The following is a 21,621-nucleotide window of genomic DNA, read 5'->3' as shown; positions in this document are numbered from 1 at the left end:
GAAGTGAACGCGCCCGTATATGTAAACGGTGTTCAAACCACACACGTGAGGTATCGCCGTGAACATTAGAGTGAGAGCAATAATTCTAGCGCTAGACCTCCTCTGTAACTCTAAACAGGTAACCTGTAGACATTTTTAAACTTCGCCTAAAGTGGATCCCCCCCCCCCCCAAATTTGCGCTTATAAGCCTGCTGCGCAAATATGGTGTGACAAAGTATTACGACGATCCCCATTTTATTCCCTAGGGTCTCTGCTAAACAACAACAAAAAAAAAAATTATATATATATATATACACACACAAATTTGTCAGTTCTAAGTAACTTTCTAGCAAAAAATACAGATTTTAACTTGTGAACAACAAATGTCAGAAATAGGCTCGGTCCAGAAGTGGTTAAGGCTCGGTTCACATTAATGCGTGTCGGGAATGCGCACAAAATTGTGTTCTTTCCAGACAAGCGGAGAATTGCGCTGTTATTTAGCAGACGCTCCACAGTGCTATTAATTGTTAAATGCACCTTCGCTCATCTGCAAACGCATGCGTTTTTTTGTGCGCATTAAACCACAAGAGCCAGTGCAGTGCATTTTCAGAACAGGGTCAGGGACTTCTTCTTTCTATGCGTTTTTTTTTCTCGAGGAGTGCATTAAAATGAATGGGCTGCCCTATAGACGATGCGCGGGGGAACGCGGGAAATATACGCGGCAATGCGCCCCCGCTTTTGCTTCTGTAGATGTGAACCAAGCCAAAAATGGATTTGAAATACAAAAATTTTAGATTTCAGATCCTAACAGCCGATATTACTGACCCATGGGTGTGACGAGCTCTGATTGGCCCTCCCGGCGTTGGCGACTGAGCCGGAAGGGGGCGGAGTTCTCACAGTGGGGAAAAAGATGACAGAACAGGGCGATCCTTTTCCCTCCATACAGTAAACAGGAATCATGTCAGAGATACAATCATTTTCATTCCATGATATTATCCGTGATTTGTTACATTGTTATCATCCACCACCGTGCGATGAGAGGAAACTTTGCTCTGTATATTGTAGCTGTAGATCTGTCGTTACATTTCTGTTACTTTTGGATGGAATAGGAAATGGTTGAAACACCTGTCAAGTTTTTTTTTTTTTTTTTTTTTTTTTAGCCATCTGTGTCCCCTTGGGGAAGATTTCCCTTCACTTCCTGTCCCAGAGACACAACAGGAAATAAGAGAATATCCCCTCTTTGTTGTCACTGTCCCCATTGCAGCATTTCCTCTCTGTTCCTGCTTTGGTGACAACTGAAGATTGTGGATTTCTCATCATTTTCTGTCTGAAAGGATTTAGATTGGACAGAATGTGATAAAAGAAGCTGAGATAATCGCTCAGAGTGGTGCAATACAGAGGTGACACCATTTCCTTTGTAATATACATTCCGGTCTTTTATAAAAAGCCCTGTGGATTGCTAGCTCTGTGGGTCAGGATACATCGTGTTCTGGATGGGTGATGCAGTGTCCCCGGTGGCGGTGGGAGGTCGCGCAGTGCGGTGGCGGTGTTGTTGTGCAGAGGCGCTGGACTGTGAAGGTTGGCGGTTTTCTCATGGTGGGGGGGGGGGGGGATTAGGGGGGTGATGTCAGAGATTAGTGAGGAGAGACATTTCTCACTGAACTGTAACATTACATAACATCCCTTCCAGATTCCACCCGCCACTCCTCCACCTTGTGTGGGCCAGAAATTACTGCCCCCACACCTCTTCTACGGGGTCAGCTGCCCTACACCCCATATTCCCAACCCCCCCGGAATACACCCCGCATTCCTAACCCCCCGGAATACACCCCATATTCCCAACCCCCCCCGGACTACACCCCGCATTCCCAACCCCCCGGACTACACCCCACATTCCCAACTGTCCGAACTACACCCCACATTCCCAACCCCCCGGACTACACCCCACATTCCCAACCCCCCCGGAATACACCCCGCATTCCCAACCCCCCGAACTACACCCCACATTCCCAACCCCCCCCAGAATACACCCCACATTCCCAACCCCCCTCCTCCCGGAATACACCCCTCATTCCAACCCCCCCAGAATACACCCCACATTCCCAACCCCCCTCCTCCCGGAATACACCCCACATTCCCAACCCCCCAGAATACACCCCACATTCCTAACCCCCCCGAATACACCCCACATTCCCAACCCCCCGGAATACACCTCACATTCCCAACCCCCCGGAATACACCTCACATTCCCAACCCCCCGGAATACACCTCACATTCCCAACCCCCCGGAATACACCTCACATTCCTAACCCCGAAATACACCCCACATTTCCAACCCTCAGAATACACCCTGTATTCCCAACTCCCAGGAATACACCTCACATTCCCAACCCCCCGGAATACACCTCGCATTCCCAACCCCCCGGAATACACCTCGCATTCCCAACCCCCCGGAATACACCTCGCATTCCCAACCCCGAAATACACCCCACATTTCCAACCCTCAGAATACACCCTGTATTTCCAACTCCCGGAATACACCCAACATTCCCAACTCCCAGAATATACCCCACATTCCTAACCCTTGGAATATACCCTACATCCCACATTCCCAACCCCCCTTATACACCCCACATTTCCAACTCCAGGAATACACCCCACATTCCTATTCAGAATACACCCCGCATTCCTACTGCCTGAGATACACCCCACATTCCCAAACCCCATTATACACTCCACATACCCACCAACGGGAATGCACCCCACATTCCCAACCCCCAGAATACACCCCACATTCCCACTGACTGGAATAAACCCGAGATTCCCAATCCCCAGAATACACCCCACATTATAACCCCCCAAATACACCCCACATTCCAAAACCCCCAGAATACACCCCACATTTGCACCAACCAGAATACACCCCACATTCGCACCAACCAGAATACACCCCACATTCCCAACCCCCAGAATACATCCAACATTCCCACCAACTGGAATACACCCCATATTACCAACCCCCACCCCACATCCCCAACTCCAGGAATACACCCCACATTCTAACCCTCAGAATACACCTCACATTCCTACCTCCTGGAATACATCCCACATTCCTACTGTCTTAGATACATCCCACATACCTTCCAACTGAAATACACTTTCCTTCTGCCTGAGATACACCCTGCATTCCCATTGACTGGAATACACCCCAAATTTCCACCAATCTGAATACGCCCCACATTCCCACTGTCTGGCATACACCCCACATTTCCGCCACTGGGGATACACCTAACATTCCTAGTACCCATCCCACATTCCTGCAGCCTGGAATACACTCTATGTTGGCACCACTGTGAAAGTCTTTTTGTCATGATGGGAAGGCAGAGATTTGACCGATGACATCCAAAAAGAGTTCAGGACATATGTTTGGCGCTATAGGATGGGGTAAGGGGCACAGCTTTACATGATGCTATGGAGAAAGGATGAAGTGCGGAGCTTTAAATTATATAGAGAAGAGGATGAAGAGCGCAGCTTTCTAGTGATAAAGAGAAAACGTCTCTCCCCCTCCTCTCCCATATAAGTAAGGAGATTTGGCTGGTGTGTAATATGAAGGATGGCGGTGCTCAGTATTCGGTAAATGAAGCTTTTTAGAAATGAGATATTTCAGGCGGAGTTCCTGCAGTACGGCGGAGAGGCTCTGCGGAATATTCTGGATGTGGACCAGTCACAGGTAATGATAGTACCAGTGTGATGTGTGCCAGCACTGTGTAGTATTGCAGCTGTCAGAGGCTCAGTGCCAGCTCTGTACCCTGCAGAGGGATCCGAGACAGGCCAGAGACTCAGGATGATGCAGCAGAGATCCTAGACTGACACTCAACCCACCAAATCCTGCAACCACCCCATCCCCCATCAGATCTAGCACCCCATCCCACCCCTACTAGATCATGCAACCCCATCCAATCCAGCATGTCCCAACCACCCCCCTCCCCCATGAACACTGGATCGGGCAACCCCATTAGATCCAGCACCTCCAGACCAGATTCTGCAACCCCATCAGATCCTACAACCCCCTTTCACCAAATCCTGCAGCCTCATAAGATCCACCACCCCCTCCTCCATTTAGATCCTGCAACCCCTCCAGGTCCAGCACACCCCTTATTCCTAAATCCTGTACACCCCTCTCAGTCCCACCAGATCCTCCATCTCCATCAGATCCAGCAACACCATCACCAAATCCTACACACCCTACTAAATCCTGCAACCCCTCCTCCATTTAGATCCTGTAACCCCTCCTGGTCCAGCACACCCCCAACCAGATCCTCCAACTCCATCAGATCCAGCAACACCCTCACCAAATCCTACACACCCTACTAGATCCTGCAAGCCCTCCATCAAATCGAACACCCTTCCCCCACACCAGATCCTCCAACACCATCACCAAATCCTACCCTACTAGATCCTGCAACCCCTCCATCAAATCTAACACCCTTCCCCCACACCAGATCCTCCAACACCATCACCAAATCCTACCCTGCTAGATCCTGCAACCCCTCCATCAAATCTAACACCCTTCCCCCACACCAGGTCCTCCAACACCATCAGATCCAGCAACACCATCACCAAATCCTACACACCCTACTAGATCCTGCAAGCCCTCCATCAAATTGAACACCCTTCCCCCACACCAGATCCTCCAACACCATCACCAAATCCTACACACCCTACTAGATCCCACAACCCCTCCATCAAATCTAACACCCTTCCCCCACACCAGGTCCTCCAAAACCATCACCAAATCCTACACACCCTACTAGATCCCGCAAGCCCTCCATCAAATTGAACATCCTTCCCCCACACCAGATCTTCCAACACCATCACCAAATCCTACACACCCTACTAGATCCTGCAAGCCCTCCATCAAATCTAACACCCTTCCCCCACACCAGGTCCTCCAACACCTTCACCAAATCCTACACACCCTACTAGATCCTGCAAGCCCTCCATCAAATTGAACACCCTTCCCCCACACCAGGTCCTCCAAAACCATCACCAAATCCTACACACCCTACTAGATCCTGCAAGCCCTCCATCAAATCTAACACCCTTCCCCCACAACAGATTCTGCAAACCCATCAGATCAAGCAACTCACCCACCAGATCCTTTACCAACCCCCCACCCCCCCTCCTTCATTAGCCCTATTAAATTCTGCAACCCCATCAGATCCAGCAAACCCCCAACAGATCCTGCCCCCCCCCCCCCCCCTCCATATCATTACCACCATATCCTGCCACCCTATAAGATCCAGAAAACTGTGCCCCCACAGCAGATCTTGCACTCCCTTGCATTAGCATCTGCTACTCGAGCAGTGCCCTCTGATTCCTCCTGATTGTATTGTAATGTTAATGTCTGCCCTACTGTTGTAAAGCGCTGCGCAAACTGTCGGTGCTATATAAATCCTGTATTATAATAATAATACACTATCAGATCCAGCCACCCGCCCCCATTTCCACTTACGTGGCTAGTCAGGTTGAAAAAAGACACAAATCCATCTAGTTCAACCAAAAAATAATAATAATAAATCCCATATACACAACCCTTCACCCACAGTTGTTCCAGAGAAAGGCACTTGATCCTGTAACCCAGCCTTTCTCAACCTTTTTACCCCAGGGGAACCCTTCAAATAATTTTCAGGTCTCTGGGAACCCCTGATAAAACCCATTCATTGGTGTTCAGTGAGAAGAATGTCCTTTTTTACATTGGTGGTAAGAATGGCCCCCTTACAGAGAGCTATAAAGATCATTGGTGTCATACCACTGGCTCCTCCAAGTGGCATTGGCTCAGAACTCTGTAGGCCAGTGATGGCAAACCTTGGCACCCCAGATGTTTTGGAACTACATTTCCCATGATGCTCCAGCACTCTGCTGTGTAGTGGAGCATCATGGGAAATGTAGTTCCAAAACATCTGGGGTGCCATGGTTTGCCATCACTGCTGTAGGCTCCATCAAACAGGAGGTAAATCGGCCACAGCTAAAGGAACCCCTAGCCACCTCTGAAGGAACCCTGGTTGAGAATGGCTGCTGTAACCCCATCCTTACCACTATAACCAGATCCTGCAACCAGATGTGGTCTAGCAACCCTTCCCACCAGATCCTGCAACTCTGCAGCAGGTCCATTACCCTCCCCCCACCAAATCCTGCCACCCCATAAGATCCTCAACAACCCCCCAGCAGATCCACCACCCCCTCACACTAGATTCTGCTACCCATCAGATCCAGCACCACCTCTTCCCATTAGCCCAGTTGCTTCTGCAACATCATTACATGCATCACACCGCCCCACTAGATTCTGCATCTGCAACCATATCAGATTTAGCACCCCCCACCCCCCAGATCCTGCAACCTCATCACTTCCAGGAACTACCCCTGCCCCCACTCCCAATCAAATTCTGCAATATCCCGCCAGATCCTGCAAACCTGGACAGATCCCATCACTTTACTAGATCCTGCAAATACTCCCCCGCCACCCCACCAGATCCTGCAAACCTGGACAGATCCCATCCCAACTGCACCGTGTACCCTCAAATTTCCATTTATACCCCCCCAGGGTGCATTATATGTAATGATGCAACTCTGTGGTTTTACAATACTGCACTATGCAAGATTGCACCCCACAGTCAGAAGCCCTCCCCTCCATAGTTTTGCAGGGTTAATGTGGATGTGATTACTAAGTGGACAGTACAAGGTTAATGTGGGTGTGATTGCAGAGCAGACAGTACAGGGTTAATGTGGGTGTGATGGCTCAATGGACACAACAGGGTTAATGTGGGTGTGATTTGCTCAGTGGACAGTACAGGGTTAATGTGGGTGTAATTTGCACAGTGGACAGTACAGGGTTAATGTGGGTGTGTTTTGCACAGTGGACAGTACAGGGTTAATGTGGGTGTGATTTGCACAGTGGACAGTACAGGGTTAATGTGGGTGTGCCTGGCCCTAGCAGCGGTGCTGCATTGTGACTGATGAATGGAGGGAGAGCGCTCTGCCCCCCTCTCCTCCCAGCATTGCTATCTGCAGAGAGAACAGAGCAGACTGACTTCAGCACTGCAGCATGGACTCCTCCAGGTCCATCCAGCATGAGATCAGCTCCCTGAAAGGTAGGTCACCCCTACCCAGAATGGGCTGTGCATGCTGAAATTTGTACTTCCTCACCGGTGCTGGCAGAGGGAGGGTTAATCCATGTGGGTCTGCTGCTGTGTATTGCGGCATCATCCCCAGAAATCTGCAAATGGAATTATGATTTTGGGGACAGTATTTAGGATGCGCTGCAGACTTCCTGCGACCATTTATAGGATGGGGTGTCTGATGGTGTTCTGGCCTCTGATGTGCTCAACTTTTGTATTGTATGGGTATTTGAGGGTCCATCTCTGGAAATGGTTCCCCCAGCATGAGAGTTTTTGGGGTCTGTCCCTGGAATTCTTTCTAAAGTATGAAAATTTGGGGTCCCCTTCCTCGACTGAATCCCTAATATAAGAATATGGGGGGGGGGGTCTGTTCCTGGAAATGGTTTACTAGGTATGGGAACTTGGGGGTCAGTATCTCCCCCAATATGGGAGATTTCCTTAGTTTGTTCCCCAGCATAAAATTTAGGGGGTCCGTAGGTGAAAGTGGCTCCAAACTATAGGAAATTTGGTGTTGCTCCCTGGATATGGGGATCTGCCCCTGGAAGTGTCTCCCTGGCATGAGAATTTGGGGGTTTGTCCCTGGAAGTTGCACCCCAATATGAAGCGCCTGTCTTTTCCATTGTAGGAATAATTCCGGTTGGTTGTCTCATCTTCTGCGTCTCCTGATAAATAAAGTTCAGCACCAAACTATAGGAATTTGGTATTGGTCCCTGAAAATGGCTCCCAGGTATGGGTAATTTGGGGTCATTATCTTCCTGGTATGGTAATTGAGGGGGTGGAGGGCTGTCTCTGAAAGTGGCATTTTTGGAGAATTTGGAAGTCCATTCCTAGAATTGGTTTCCTGGTATGAGAATTTTGGGGGTCTGTCCCTGGAAGTGGCTCCTAGGTATGAGAAATTGGGGGTCTTTCCCTGGAAGTGGCTCTCAGGTATAGCAATTTGGAGATCTTTCCCTGGAAGTGACTCTTGGGTATGGGAATTTGGGGGGTCTGTCCCTGGAAGTGGCTCCCGGGTATGGGGATTTGGGGGTGTCTGTCCTTGGAAGTGGCTCTCAGGTATAGCAATTTGGAGGTCTTTCCCTGGAAGTGACTCTTGGGTATGGGAATTTGGGGGGTCTGTCCCTGGAAGTGGTTCCCGGGTATGGGAATTTGGGGGGTCTGTCCCTGGAAGTGGTTCCCGGGTATGGGAATTTGGGGGGTCTGTCCCTGGAAGTGGTTCCAGGGTATGGGAATTTGGGGGGTCTGTCCCTGGATGTGGTTCCCGGTTATGGGAATTTGGGGGGTCTGTCCCTGGAAGTGGTTCCAGGGTATGGGAATTTGGGGGGTCTGTCCCTGGATGTGGTTCCCGGTTATGGGAATTTGGGGGGTCTGTCCTTGGAAGTGGCTTCCAGGTATGGGAATTTGGGGGGTCTGCCCCCGGAAGTGGTTCCCAGGATAACCCTGTATGTGCTTCTCCTAAATGTCCCTGGAAATGCCCGGTGTCATTGGTGTGGATCCGGCAATTCTGATATTGGGGGTTCTGGAGGAGAAGAAAGAACGTAGTGTGCTCTGTTCAGGTGGATCCTGGGAATATATATATTCTTGTGCCTTTTTAAAGAATGGGGTCTATGGGAAAGGCGACCCATTGGCCAACTGAAGGGAGTCACAGGGGGCCCCCCCCAGATTTAATCTTTTCTGGTTCACCGACCGCCAACAAATCAGTTCAGGATTTTAGTGACTCCTCTCGTCAAAGCCAGAAGATTAGCGGGACAGCCAGGCAAGTGGCATTTGCAGAATGAGAGGTCAATACCGGCAGCCTCAACGTTTTTCAGGAAAGGTTTCCTAGAAATGAGAACTGTCTGTGCTGCAAACCCACCAGTCAGAGTATTGCTGTCTTAGGATCTATTGCCAATTGTGTAAAATCGGAATATATTTGAGGGCTCAGTTATATCTTTGGGTTGCAGTAAGGCGCACGTTGCATGTGTTGCAGTGCCAATTCGCCAATGCATAGCAATGAGCCACAGTGCACTGCGCTGCAGATTTTGTGACCAGTCCAATATCTTTTTGTTATGTCTTGTTTTTGTGTTTTGTCTTTGTGGTGGTGGGTTTTTTTTTTTTTTTTTTTTTTTTTTTTTTTTTTTTGTTTATTTTGTCTATTTTATTTTTTTATCTTTATTTTTTGTTTTCTCTTGTTTTGTGGTGAATTTATTTGTGTGTGTGTGTGTTTTTGTTTTTATTTGTGATATTTTGATGCATAGACAGCGAATTCTCTTCAATAACACAATTCCCGATTAACATTACATTAACGCATCAGAGAAATGTAAATGTCCCCTAAAGGGACCTTACACTGAAGACGCGATGTCATCTGTCATTGCTGGAAATGCTGGCTGCCTGGCTGGTATAGCTATCCAATGGCTTCCCCCGGAATTTAGTTAGGGGCTCTGCCTTCGCTCTTTTCCTGGTCACCAGTCTTGTTCTGGTCCAGTGACTCATGGCACTGGAATCGCACAGCCAGGCACCTAGCATTTTCAGACGCACCACCAAGGAGGGCCACATTTCATTCTCCTCACATAACTGACTTCCTGTGATCAGAACAGTTTTCCTGACTCAGGTCATGTTTACAGAACCCCCCAGGTACAGGCAGAGCTGTGTACAGTTTCATGGCCGGTCATATCTCCATGAAGAGATCTGGAAAACATGACATGTTGCAGTCCTGAAGGGATATGTATGTCTGCGGTACGGTGGACTGTTCTGCGCCTTTTGTTGGCCTCAAATGGCTGATAACAGAAGAGACATCACGCCATTGGCTGGTAATTCGATTTGCTGTCATAGAAGGATCTGCTCAGTCTAGGAGCTCCTCTACAACAATTATATGGCAGATTTCAGTTCCCGGCAGAGTTGGCTGGCTGATCCCCGCTGTGAGCGCCCAGAGTCCCTCCGTGCCCCTCGCTGACTCAGCTGTCTACGCTGCAGCATTACAATGCGGTGTGCCCAGACGGGGGGGGGGGGGGGGTACGTGTGTGTCATGTCTGATTGTCCCCATCAGAGATTAGACCAGTGCTGGTCAACATGAAATTAGAGGGCCTTGCGTGTGACCCCCCCCCCGGGCGGTGGTGGTGGTGGGGGGGCAGTAGTGGGCCCCAGCGGTGGTGGTGGGGGGGCAGTAGTGGGCCCCGCGGTGGTGGTGGGGAGTGGGCAGTAGTGGGCCGCGGTGGTGGTGGGCAGTAGTGGGCCCCGGCAGCAATGACAGAGGGGCAGTAGTGGGCCCCGGCAGTGATGGCGGGGGGCAGTAGTGGGCCCCCAGCAGTGATGGCGGGGGGGGCAGTAGTAGGCCCCCAGCAGTGATGGCGGGGGGGGCAGTAGTAGGCCCCCAGCAGTGATGGCGGGGGGGGCAGTAGTAGGCCCCCAGCAGTGATGGCGGGGGGGGCAGTAGTAGGCCCCCAGCAGTGATGGCGGGGGGGACAGTAGTAGGCCCCCAGCAGTGATGGCGGGGGGGGCAGTAGTAGGCCCCCAGCAGTGATGGCGGGGGGGGCAGTAGTAGGCCCCCAGCAGTGATGGCGGGGGGGCAGTAGTAGGCCCCCAGCAGTGATGGCGGGGGGGCAGTAGTAGGCCCCCAGCAGTGATGGCGGGGGGGCAGTAGTAGGCCCCCAGCAGTGATGGCGGGGGGGGGCAGTAGTAGGCCCCCAGCAGTGATGGCGGGGGGGGGCAGTAGTAGGCCCCCAGCAGTGATGGCGGGGGGGGCAGTAGTAGGCCCCCAGCAGTGATGGCGGGGGGGGCAGTAGTAGGCCCCCAGCAGTGATGGCGGGGGGGGCAGTAGTAGGCCCCCAGCAGTGATGGCGGGGGGGGCAGTAGTAGGCCCCCAGCAGTGATGGCGGGGGGGGCAGTAGTAGGCCCCCAGCAGTGATGGCGGGGGGGGCAGTAGTAGGCCCCCAGCAGTGATGGCGGGGGGGGCAGTAGTAGGCCCCCAGCAGTGATGGCGGGGGGGGCAGTAGTAGGCCCCCAGCAGTGATGGCGTGGGGGGCAGTAGTAGGCCCCCAGCAGTGATGGCGGGGGGGGCAGTAGTAGGCCCCCAGCAGTGATGGCGGGGGGGGCAGTAGTAGGCCCCCAGCAGTGATGGCGGGGGGGGGCAGTGGTGGGCCCTGGCAGTGGTGGGGGGGCAGTAGTGGGCCCCGGCAGTGGTGGCGGAGGGGGCAGTAGTGGGCCCCGGCAGTGGTGGCGGAGGGGGCAGTAGTGGGCCCCGGCAGTGGTGGCGGAGGGGGCAGTAGTGGGCCCCGGCAGTGGTGGCGGAGGGGGCAGTAGTGGGCCCCGGCAGTGGTGGCGGAGGGGGCAGTAGTGGGCCCCGGCAGTGGTGGCGGTGGGGGCAGTAGTGGGCCCCGGCAGTGGTGGCGGTGGGGGCAGTAGTGGGCCCCGGCAGTGGTGGCGGAGGGGGCAGTAGTGGGCCCCGGCAGTGGTGGCGGAGGGGGCAGTGGTGGCGGAGGGGAAAGTAGTGGGCCCCGGCAGTGGTGGCGGAGGGGGCAGTGGTGGCGGAGGGGAAAGTAGTGGGCCCCGGCAGTGGTGGCGGAGGGGGCAGTGGTGGCGGAGGGGAAAGTAGTGGGCCCCGGCAGTGGTGGCGGAGGGGAAAGTAGTGGGCCCCGGCAGTGATGGTGGGGGGGCAGTGCTGGCTCCCAGCAGTGGCAGCAGCATAGGCAGTAGTATTAGCCAGTGATAGAGTCAGCGGTATTACCCCCTCCCCCTTTTGCAGCCCTTTTTGTTCCTTTCCCTTCCTCTGGGTCCACATGATGGATATTTAGTTGTAGCGATACATTGTTGTCACATTCATCTGACTTTCATACATTGTTTCCATCTTCCCACATATTCATCTCCCAGGCCAGACCCCCTCCTCTCCAATCCGGACAATCCTACATCTGCAGGCTGTCCTCAGTGCTGCACAGTGATTGTACTTTACTGCTCCTTTTCTAGTGATGCAAGTCTGTGGGTCAGATCTGATCCATTCACACTTGTGCAACTCCAAAGTCATGCAATTTCCATTGTGACTTTTGCATTGTGACTTTGATGCAACTTTGGATGGGTGAGACTTTGATACGACTTTGACTGTTGCACAACTGTCACATTGACAACATTTGGAGGCGACTATTGAGCTTACATTGCAGTCTGCGCTACTCAAGTTGCATGAAAGTTGCATCCAAAGTAGGGCAGGGATGTTTTTAAAGTCGCTGCAGCTGGAAGTTGCATAGATTAGAACATCTTCCATTGAAATACATGGGTTGCAACTTGTCACTTTGTGTCCAAAGTCGAATGACAAATCACACAAGTGTGAATTGAGCCTTAAGTACAATGCGATTCCTATGTGGCTGATTTATTGTCTGTCTTATTAAGAAATGAGTGATTGCAGTGTAACGCTGATCTCCCTGCAGTCACCAATCAATTGATATATTTAAAAATTCTTATATAAAAATGGTATACTTAGAAAAGTGACAGATTACCAGATACTTTTTGTGGTGGTGCGCTTTAATGGAGAGCAGCCAATCCCAATCCAGCCAAGTACGCTAAACTAAAATCTGCTTGGGGTCTCTATGGTTGCGGCACACTAGCGCCATTCCAGTATTTATAGAGAAGATTGATTACTTCCGATCGGCGGTGAGCCTGAAATGTGAGATTTATAAGGAATATCAGATGTAGGCGGAAAAGTTCTGACAGCTTTATGAAAGTTGTCGCCTCGGGTTATATCTTTTATGTTCTGTGCTGCATTCCTCTACGAGTGATGTCAGTGTGCGGGATGGAAGATTGGTGTGTGTGTGTGTGTCCTACAGGTGTCAGATTTGTCCTAGCACAGCATACAGGTGGGGTGTCATATTGGTCCTGAGTACATTGTACATGTGTGTTGTGCAGGCTTCACTTTGGTTTGCAGTTGAGGTCATGAAGTGCAGATGAGGCGTCGGGGTCCCAGGGTTAAGGTGAGGCGTCGGGGGTCCCAGGGTTTGGGTGAGGCGTCGGGGGTCCCAGGGTTTGCATGGGATAAAGGTGAGATGTTGATTCCATATATGCGTACCGTGCTGTCCAGGTGAGACACTGCATTCAGTTGTGGTATGCAGGTGTGTAGTAGGTGTGGGGTATTAGACTGTGTTCTGTATCCAGGTGTAGTACAGGTGAGGACTGTGACCAGGTCCCTGTTGCAGGTAATGAATCAGTCTGTGCTAAGGTACGTTGTACAGGTGAGGTACGATTCTTTGTTCATGTATACAGGTGTGTTTTACAGGTGAGGTATCAGATTGTGCCCAGGCACACTATACAGGTGCTTTGTCCTGGGAGAGAAGGAGTATTCAGGATTTATATAGCGCCAACAGTTTGTGCAGCACTCTACAATATAAAAGGGAGACAGTGCAGTTACAGTACAATAAAATACAGGTGGGTTAAAGGGGCCCCTCTCATAAGAGATTACAATCCAAGAGGGTGGGGCAAGTGGTAAAAAAAAAGGTTATAACTGGGAGGGGGGGTGAGCAGATAGAAGTGATAAAAGATTAGTACACAGGTGAGTTTTATTCCAGGTACAATACATAGGTATATTATACAGGTGAACTGTGAGGGGGGTGTGTGTTGTGTGTTTTTTTTTTTTTTTTTCTAGTAGTAGGTACAGTACACGGATATACTGTATAGGTGAGCTGTGCCCAGGTACCATACACTGGTATAATATGAAGGCAAGCTGTACCCATGTACTGTACACAGGTATACTGTAGAGTTGCGCTGTGCCCAGGTACCGTAGACTGGTATATTGTAGAGGTGAGCTGTGCCCAGGTACCGTACACAGGTTTGTAGTACAGATGAGTTGTGGGTTCATGTCCCTGTATAGTATAGAGGTATATTGCACAGGTGAGCTGTGTCCAGGTATAGTATATAGTAATGAACAGGTGAGCTGTGCACAGCTACGGTATACAGTATTATACAGGTGAGCTGTGCCCAGGTACAATATACAGGTATACATTATTATTATGCAGGTGAGCTGTGCCCAGGTACAATATACAGGTATACATTATTATTATGCAGGTGAGCTGTGCCCAGGTACAATATACAGGTATACATTATTATTATGCAGGTGAGCTGTGCCCAGGTACAATATACAGGTATACATTTTTATTATACAGGTGAGCTGTGCCCAGGTACAATATACAGGTATACATTATTATTATACAGGTGAGCTGTGCCCAGGTACAATATACAGTATTATACAGGTGAGCTGTGCCCAGGTACAATATACAGGTATACATTATTATTATACAGGTGAGCTGTGCCCAGGTACAATATACAGGTATACATTATTATACAGGTGGGCTGTGTCCAGGTACAATATACAGGTATACATTATTATACAGGTGGGCTGTGTCCAGGTACAATATACAGGTATACATTATTATACAGGTGGGCTGTGTCCAGGTACAATATACAGGTATACATTTATTATACAGGTGGGCTGTGTCCAGGTATAATATACAGGTATACAGTATTGTACAGGTGAGCTGTGTCCAGGTACAATATACAGGTATACATTATTATTATACAGGTGAGCTGTGCCCAGGTACAATATACAGGTATACATTATTATACAGGTGGGCTGTGTCCAGGTACAATATACAGGTATACATTATTATACAGGTGGGCTGTGTCCAGGTACAATATACAGGTATACATTATTATACAGGTGGGCTGTGTCCAGGTACAATATACAGGTATACATTTATTATACAGGTGGGCTGTGTCCAGGTATAATATACAGGTATACAGTATTGTACAGGTGAGCTGTGTCCAGGTACAATATACAGGTGAGCTGTGTCCAGGCATGGTATACAGTATTGTACAGGTGAGCTGTGTCCAGGTACAATATACAGGTATACACTATTATACAGGTGAGCTGTGTCCACCTTTCCTTCTTGGGAACAATAGACTGCAGTTCCTGGAGGAGCCTCAGGTAGACGGATTACCTCAAAGTCCACATATATAAAAGCCGGGCTCCTCCCAATGCATTGTGGGAGTGGAGAGTGTGGCTGTGTGTGGAAGTGAAGGTGACAGTCTGGTGTCTCCGGGGACCTGCACAGAGAAGGTGGTCGGCGATGTTTTCTATATATCAAGGTAAGAGAGCCTCACCTATCAGACCTGGGGCCCCGCCAGGCTCTGGGATGCAGATTTGTCTGATACTCCCCTGTTCTGGTGTCACATGTGAGTCCCTTCCAGGGATGATCCAGGTTTATTCCCTCCAGTCATGGCTTTACTATGAATGAGACCCCTCCATGGGACAGGCACAGGGGCCCCTGGATGGTGGGGGACACGGAGTGACAACCACTCAATGAATGGATTACTGACCACTGCTGACCCCTTAGGCAATGTCTAATGGCTCTGCTGTGGATGGACAATGACTGCCATTGTGAGTGACATCACAGTGAGTGACTGCCCTACTACTGCAGAAAGCCTCACAGGGGATCCCCACAGACAGAGTGCCATCTGCTTCACTGCCACTGATTGCTAACCAATGGCTTCACTTCCAATGACTTCTAACTGAAGGATTAACTGCCACTGACAGCTTCACTGCTAACTGTCTCTCTAACATGGACTGCCAGCCAATGGGCTCACTGGCTGCTAACTGACGCTCTCACTACCACTGACTGACTGGGCACCACCTAATTGGAAGGTTGTGTGTGTGTGTGTGTATATAGCGCTCTGCTGGCTCCCCACCCCAGCATGTCGGGGGCTCTCCTCTCTCCAGCAGCCCCAAACATGGCGGACACCTGGCTGCTTTCTTGTTGCATTTCACCTGTGAGCCGATTCTGGCCGGGACTGTCATCCCAGAATAATATAATATGTAATATATTATGAACAGGAGATAAGCGTATAATAGAGATATCGGCGCCAAAAATGCAAACGCAGATACCTGACATAACACGCTATCGGTATAGGAGACGTACAGTGTGGGTGTGTTTATAGAGGCAATGATGTCACTCTTGTATAATATAACATATACCTGGATTGCGGTGATGTCACTCCTCTCTAATATACTCTATATCTGGAGAGTGGTGATGTCACTCCTCTATAATATACTGTATATCTGGAGAGCGGTGATGTCACTCCTCTATAATATACTGTATATCTGGAGAGTGGTGATGTCGCCCCTCTATAATATACAGTATATCTGGAGAGCGGTGATGTCACTCCTTGATCTTGGTACAGTCTGGAGAGACCCCGTCTGCCCTCATGATGTAATCGCCATGTGCGTGGTCTGATTTGCACTGCTCTCTCCTGATTGGCTCACACGTTGGAATAAGACATAGAGGCTGCATTGCAGAGGACACATGGCGAAGCTGCCAGGCATGCTGGGTATATCTCATCTGACCGCACACTTCTGACATTGGACTCATCAATTATTTATAATGATGTTTTTACAGTCTGAGTGTCTCGCCTGTGTCAGGACGCCGCGTTCAGCTCATTGCTGCATCCACCATCACAAGCGCCGTGTTCAGTATGGAGACAGAACAGGGAGGAGTCCTATTGTGGTTGTATCGCTGGAAAAAAAAGATGAAAAATTGGAATTGGACTGAAAAGTGATCGTAATGGGTGTGGCCAGTGTTGTGCAGAGAACGCTGAACGCAACCGAGTGTTTGCCGCTCACCCTCTTACACGCAGCTCAGCTCTGTCCCCGAACTTGGGGTGTAGAAAAGACTTCAGTGATGTCATCACTAGGTCACTGGGCTTCGGAGGTCCTTGCGGGGACACTGGGCTTCGGGGGTCCTTGCGGGGACACTGGGCTTCGGGGGTCCTTGCGGGGTCACTGGGCTTCGGAGGTCCTTGCGGGGTCACTGGGCTTCGGGGGTCTCTGGGCTTCGGGGGTCCTTGCGGGGTCTCTGGGCTTCGGGGGTCCTTGCGGGGTCTCTGGGCTTCGGGGGGTCCTTGCGGGGTCTCTGGGCTTCGGGGGGTCCTTGCGGGGTCTCTGGGCTTCGGGGGGTCCTTGCGGGGTCTCTGGGCTTCGGGGGGTCCTTGCGGGATCTCTGGGCTTCGGGGGGTCCTTGCGGGATCTCTGGGCTTCAGGGGTCCTTGCGGGATCTCTGGGCTTCGGGGGTCCTTGTGGGGTCTCTGGGCTTTTTTTATGGAATTCGGCAGATCATATCTGGTGAGAGGGTCCTCCAGTGCTCCTTTCACGTGCCCTTGAGGCCTGATGCAAGCAGTGGGCGGGCTCTTGGGAGGAGTTATGCAATTATCATAACGCCTTGATGGGTGGGTGTCAGTCTGGAGGAGTGGGCGTTTCTAGGCAGGCTGTATTTGCATAGGTACCGCCCATATGCAATAGTGAGCCTCCATGATTGAAAGATCTTTTATCCAATATATGAATGGGGCAGGGCCAGGGACAGTCAGGCTGGGGAGGAAAGAGCTAGATGATGCTGGGCGTCCTCCAGCCAGGAAATGAGGCGGGGCTCTACTTGAGCTGCTGCAGCTTCTAATGCACATGGTGAGAAGCTCACAGTGTGCGGTGAAATCAGTAGAAGCCATTTCAGCCCAGGAGGAGAGCCGGTACAACTGTGCAAGACAGAAGGGAAGGACGGAGGTCAGACTTAAAAATGTTTTACGCCCGAAAATGTCGGTAAATGGAGAACCAGGCGCTCAACAAAGTTCCGTAAAATGTTTGAATTCCCGTCCCATGGCAGGACTTGGAATGGTGGTCCTTGTGGAAGGCTCCTTTGATGTCCCATCTGGAGAGATGACCACGTGGCCAGACACGGGGATGGTGGGAATTCCCTCTTGTGGTGACCTGTGTCTTGGCTGCGGGTGGGGACTCCGGTCGCGCCCTCCTTCGCCTTCTCCTCAGACTTTCCCCCCCCCCCATGTGTCTGTTTAGTTTTCGGCTTTTGTGGTTGGAGATGTCCCTGGAGCCGGGCCAGGGGGAGACAATGGCGGGCCGGCGGGGCTCCAGATTAGTGTTCGGTTTCCTGGGTGAGCAGAGAGGTTCAGGGAATTATGGGGCCTGCCCAGTGCCCCCCCCCTTCCCTTAAAGTTTATTATTCTGGGGGGGAGTCATTGGGAGGTCTGACATTCCGGGGCCCCATTGAGCGAGCGGCCCTTTCTCAGGCCCTGGGGGGGAGGCGCGGCGTGATTTATGATGACGGGGATATTTCGGTGTGAAAGGAGACACTGTTCTCCGAGGGCCCGGCCAGTAAATCTCTGCCAGCCGGGATCTTTATTTAGGCCGGCTGCCCGTTCTTTTATGTGCGGAGATCAGGCAGGAAGCCTTGTTTGGCCAAGCCGGGCGCTGCGACCTCCAATAACCGGCCGCGCTCACCTCCGCTCCGCCTTTCAGCGATTTTTAGTTCTCCGGTGTTCTCAAAATTGCAACGTTGTGACAATGCCACCGGAATCAGCCGCCCCCCGGGGCAGCCTCAGCACACCACCTCCAGCTGTTGTGGAACTACAAGTCCCAGGAGGCATTGCAAGACTGACCGCCACAGGCATGACTCTCAGAGGAATGGTGGGATCTGTAGTTTCATCACAGCTGGAGTGCCGAGATTGCCCGCTGCTGTGCCAGGCCAACGCGGGCTCAACGCAAGCATGCCATGTTCACGCCATTTATGTGTGTAGCTTAACAATGCAGACCTGGCGTAACTCAACAGACCAATGCGTTACAACGCACAGCAGTACATTGCATAAATTTAAATGTCTGGTTTTGCAAGAATGCTAACAAAATAAAAAAACAAATGTACATGCTATGGCGCGTGTAATGCGTGAGCACTGGTGGGGCTGTGTGTGTGCTACAATGCAGTGTAACACATTGCAGCGTGCGTGCACGCGCGCAACCACACCTGTGCGTGTACGTAATACGCACCATAATGAGCGCCTGCTCGGCCCATTCACAAAATGCTGTTATAAAGTGTGCGTTGGCATGCGCTTTACTGCTGTGTGCGGCAACTCATGCTAGAGTGTTGGCACAGTGCTGAAGGGCACTCGATGTCCCTGGCGATCGACATGCGTTGCAGCCTAAAGCGCAGCAATGCGTTTAAGCTACATTCGCATTTGCTGTGTGTTGGGAATGCAAGCAAAATTCTGCCCCCCCCGACGCACAGAAATGCACAGCTCTTTGGCAGATACAATGGTGCTATTAATGCAGTGGTCTCCAAAGTGTGGCCCAGGGGTACTATTGCCTTGGGGCACGTTTCCTCCCCACTAAGGCCCAAGGATATGGGGGGGGGCACGTTTCCTCCCCACTAAGGCCCAAGGATATGGGGGGGGGGCACGTTTCCTCCCCACTAAGGCCCAAGGATATGGGGGGGGGCACGTTTCCTCCCCACTAAGGCCCAAGGATATGGGGGGGCACGTTTCCTCCCCACTGAGGCTCAAGGATGGGTGGGGCACGGTTCCTCCCCACTGAGGCCCAAGGATATGGGGGGGCACGTTTCCTCCCCACTAAAGCCCAAGGATGGGGGGGGGGCACGGTTCCTCCCCACCGAGGCCCAAGGATGGGGGGGGGGGGGCACGGTTCCTCCCCACCGAGGCCCAAGGATGGGGGGGGGGCACGGTTCCTCCCCACCGAGGCCCAAGGATGGGGGGGGGGGCACGGTTCCTCCCCACCGAGGCCCAAGGATGGGGGGGGCACGGTTCTTCCCCACCGAGGCCCAAGGATGGGGGGGGCACGGTTCTTCCCCACCGAGGCCCAAGGATGGGGGGGGCACGGTTCTTCCCCACCGAGGCCCAAGGATGGGGGGGGCACGGTTCTTCCCCACCGAGGCCCAAGGATGGGGGGGGCACGGTTCTTCCCCACCGAGGCCCAAGGATGGGGGGGGCACGGTTCTTCCCCACCGAGGCCCAAGGATGGGGGGGGCACGGTTCTTCCCCACCAAGGCCCAAGGATGGGGGGGGCACGGTTCTTCCCCACCGAGGCCCAAGGATGGGGGGGGCACGGTTCTTCCCCACCGAGGCCCAAGGATGGGGGGGGCACGGTTCTTCCCCACCGAGGCCCAAGGATGGGGGGGGCACGGTTCTTCCCCACCGAGGCCCAAGGATGGGGGGGGCACGGTTCTTCCCCACCGAGGCCCAAGGATGGGGGGGGCACGGTTCTTCCCCACCGAGGCCCAAGGATGGGGGGGCACGGTTCTTCCCCACCGAGGCCCAAGGATGGGGGGGGCACGGTTCTTCCCCACCGAGGCCCAAGGATGGGGGGGGCACGGTTCTTCCCCACCGAGGCCCAAGGATGGGGGGGGCACGGTTCTTCCCCACCGAGGCCCAAGGATGGGGGGGCACGGTTCTTCCCCACCGAGGCCCAAGGATGGGGGGGGCACGGTTCTTCCCCACCGAGGCCCAAGGATGGGGGGGGCACGGTTCTTCCCCACCGAGGCCCAAGGATGGGGGGGGCACGGTTCCCCCCCACCGAGGCCCAAGGATGGGTGGGCGCGGTTCCCCCCCCCCCCACTGAGGCCCAAGGATGGGTGGGGCACGGTTCCTCCCCACTGAGGCCCAAGGATGGGGGGGGGGGCACGGTTCCCCCCCACCGAGGCCCAAGGATGGGGGGGGGCACGGTTCCCCCCCACTGAGGCCCAAGGATGGGGGGGCACGGTTCCCCCCCCCCCCCACTGGGGCCCAAGGATGGGTGGGGCACGGTTCCTCCCCACTGGGGCCCAAGGATATGGGGGGGCACGTTTCCTCCCCACTGAGGCCCAAGGATGGGGGGGGCACGGTTATTCCCCATTGAGGCCCAAGGATGGGTGGGCACGGTCCCCCCCCCCCCATTGAGGCCCAAGGATGGGGGGGCACGGTTTTATCCCCCACTGAGGCCCAAGAATGGGGGGGGGGCACGGTTCTTCCCCCACTGAGGCCCAAGAATGGGGGGGGGGCACGGTTCTTCCCCCACTGAGGCCCAAGAATGGGGGGGGGCACGGTTCTTCCCCCCACTGAGGCCCAAGAATGGGGGGGGCACGGTTCTTCCTCCCCACTGAGGCCCAAGAATGGGGGGGGGGGGGCACGGTTCTTCCCCTACTGAGGCCCAAGAATGGGGGGGGGGCACGGTTCTTCCCCTACTGAGGCCCAAGAATGGGGGGGGGGGCACGGTTCTTCCCCCACTGAGGCCCAAGAATGGGGGGGGGCACGGTTCTTCCCCCACTGAGGCCCAAGAATGGGGTGGGTGGGGCACGGTTCCTCCCACTGAGACCACATTTTCTACTTCTACTGGCCTCAGTCCGTCTCCTGACATCTGGAGGACACTAAACTGGCCCTTTTGTTTGGAAACTTTAGAGACCCCTGAGTTAATGGCACCACACGCACAACAAACCGCATGGCGCCGAATTTGGGAAAGGGATCGGACACTACTTTTGCTCATTTCTCGGGTGTAGGACAGACCATTAAAATGAATAGGTCAACACACGGAAAGCATGCACCGTCACACCTGTATAATGAGAACGCATGTTGTGGTGCGCTATCAAAAAAGAATAGTACATACACTAATTTTTGGAAGTGCATATCTGTGGAC

The 21,621-nt window shown here is 52.7% G+C and overlaps 1 protein-coding gene across 6 annotated transcripts in view; it reads left to right on the top strand.

Annotated features, from left to right (window-relative positions):
* Positions 1-21,621, top strand: part of PLEC (plectin) — a 292,355-nt gene that overhangs the window by 96,000 nt on the left and 174,734 nt on the right. Inside the window, exon 1 of one of the 6 annotated variants that reach the window (XM_073632337.1) lies at positions 7,070-7,130. The exons of 4 other annotated variants lie outside the window; for them this stretch is intronic. In XM_073632337.1, the coding sequence (XP_073488438.1) occupies positions 7,085-7,130 (46 nt within the window). In that variant the 5' untranslated portion in view covers positions 7,070-7,084. Of the gene's footprint in view, positions 1-7,069; positions 7,131-15,220; positions 15,255-21,621 lie in introns of those variants that run through there. One more of the 6 variants, XM_073632338.1, reaches the window with a different exon arrangement.

The sequence above is a fragment of the Aquarana catesbeiana genome, linkage group LG05 (genome assembly GCF_042186555.1).
Source record: "Aquarana catesbeiana isolate 2022-GZ linkage group LG05, ASM4218655v1, whole genome shotgun sequence".
Lineage (NCBI taxonomy): Eukaryota > Metazoa > Chordata > Amphibia > Anura > Ranidae > Aquarana > Aquarana catesbeiana.
This window is presented reverse-complemented; position numbering and strand designations above follow the sequence as displayed.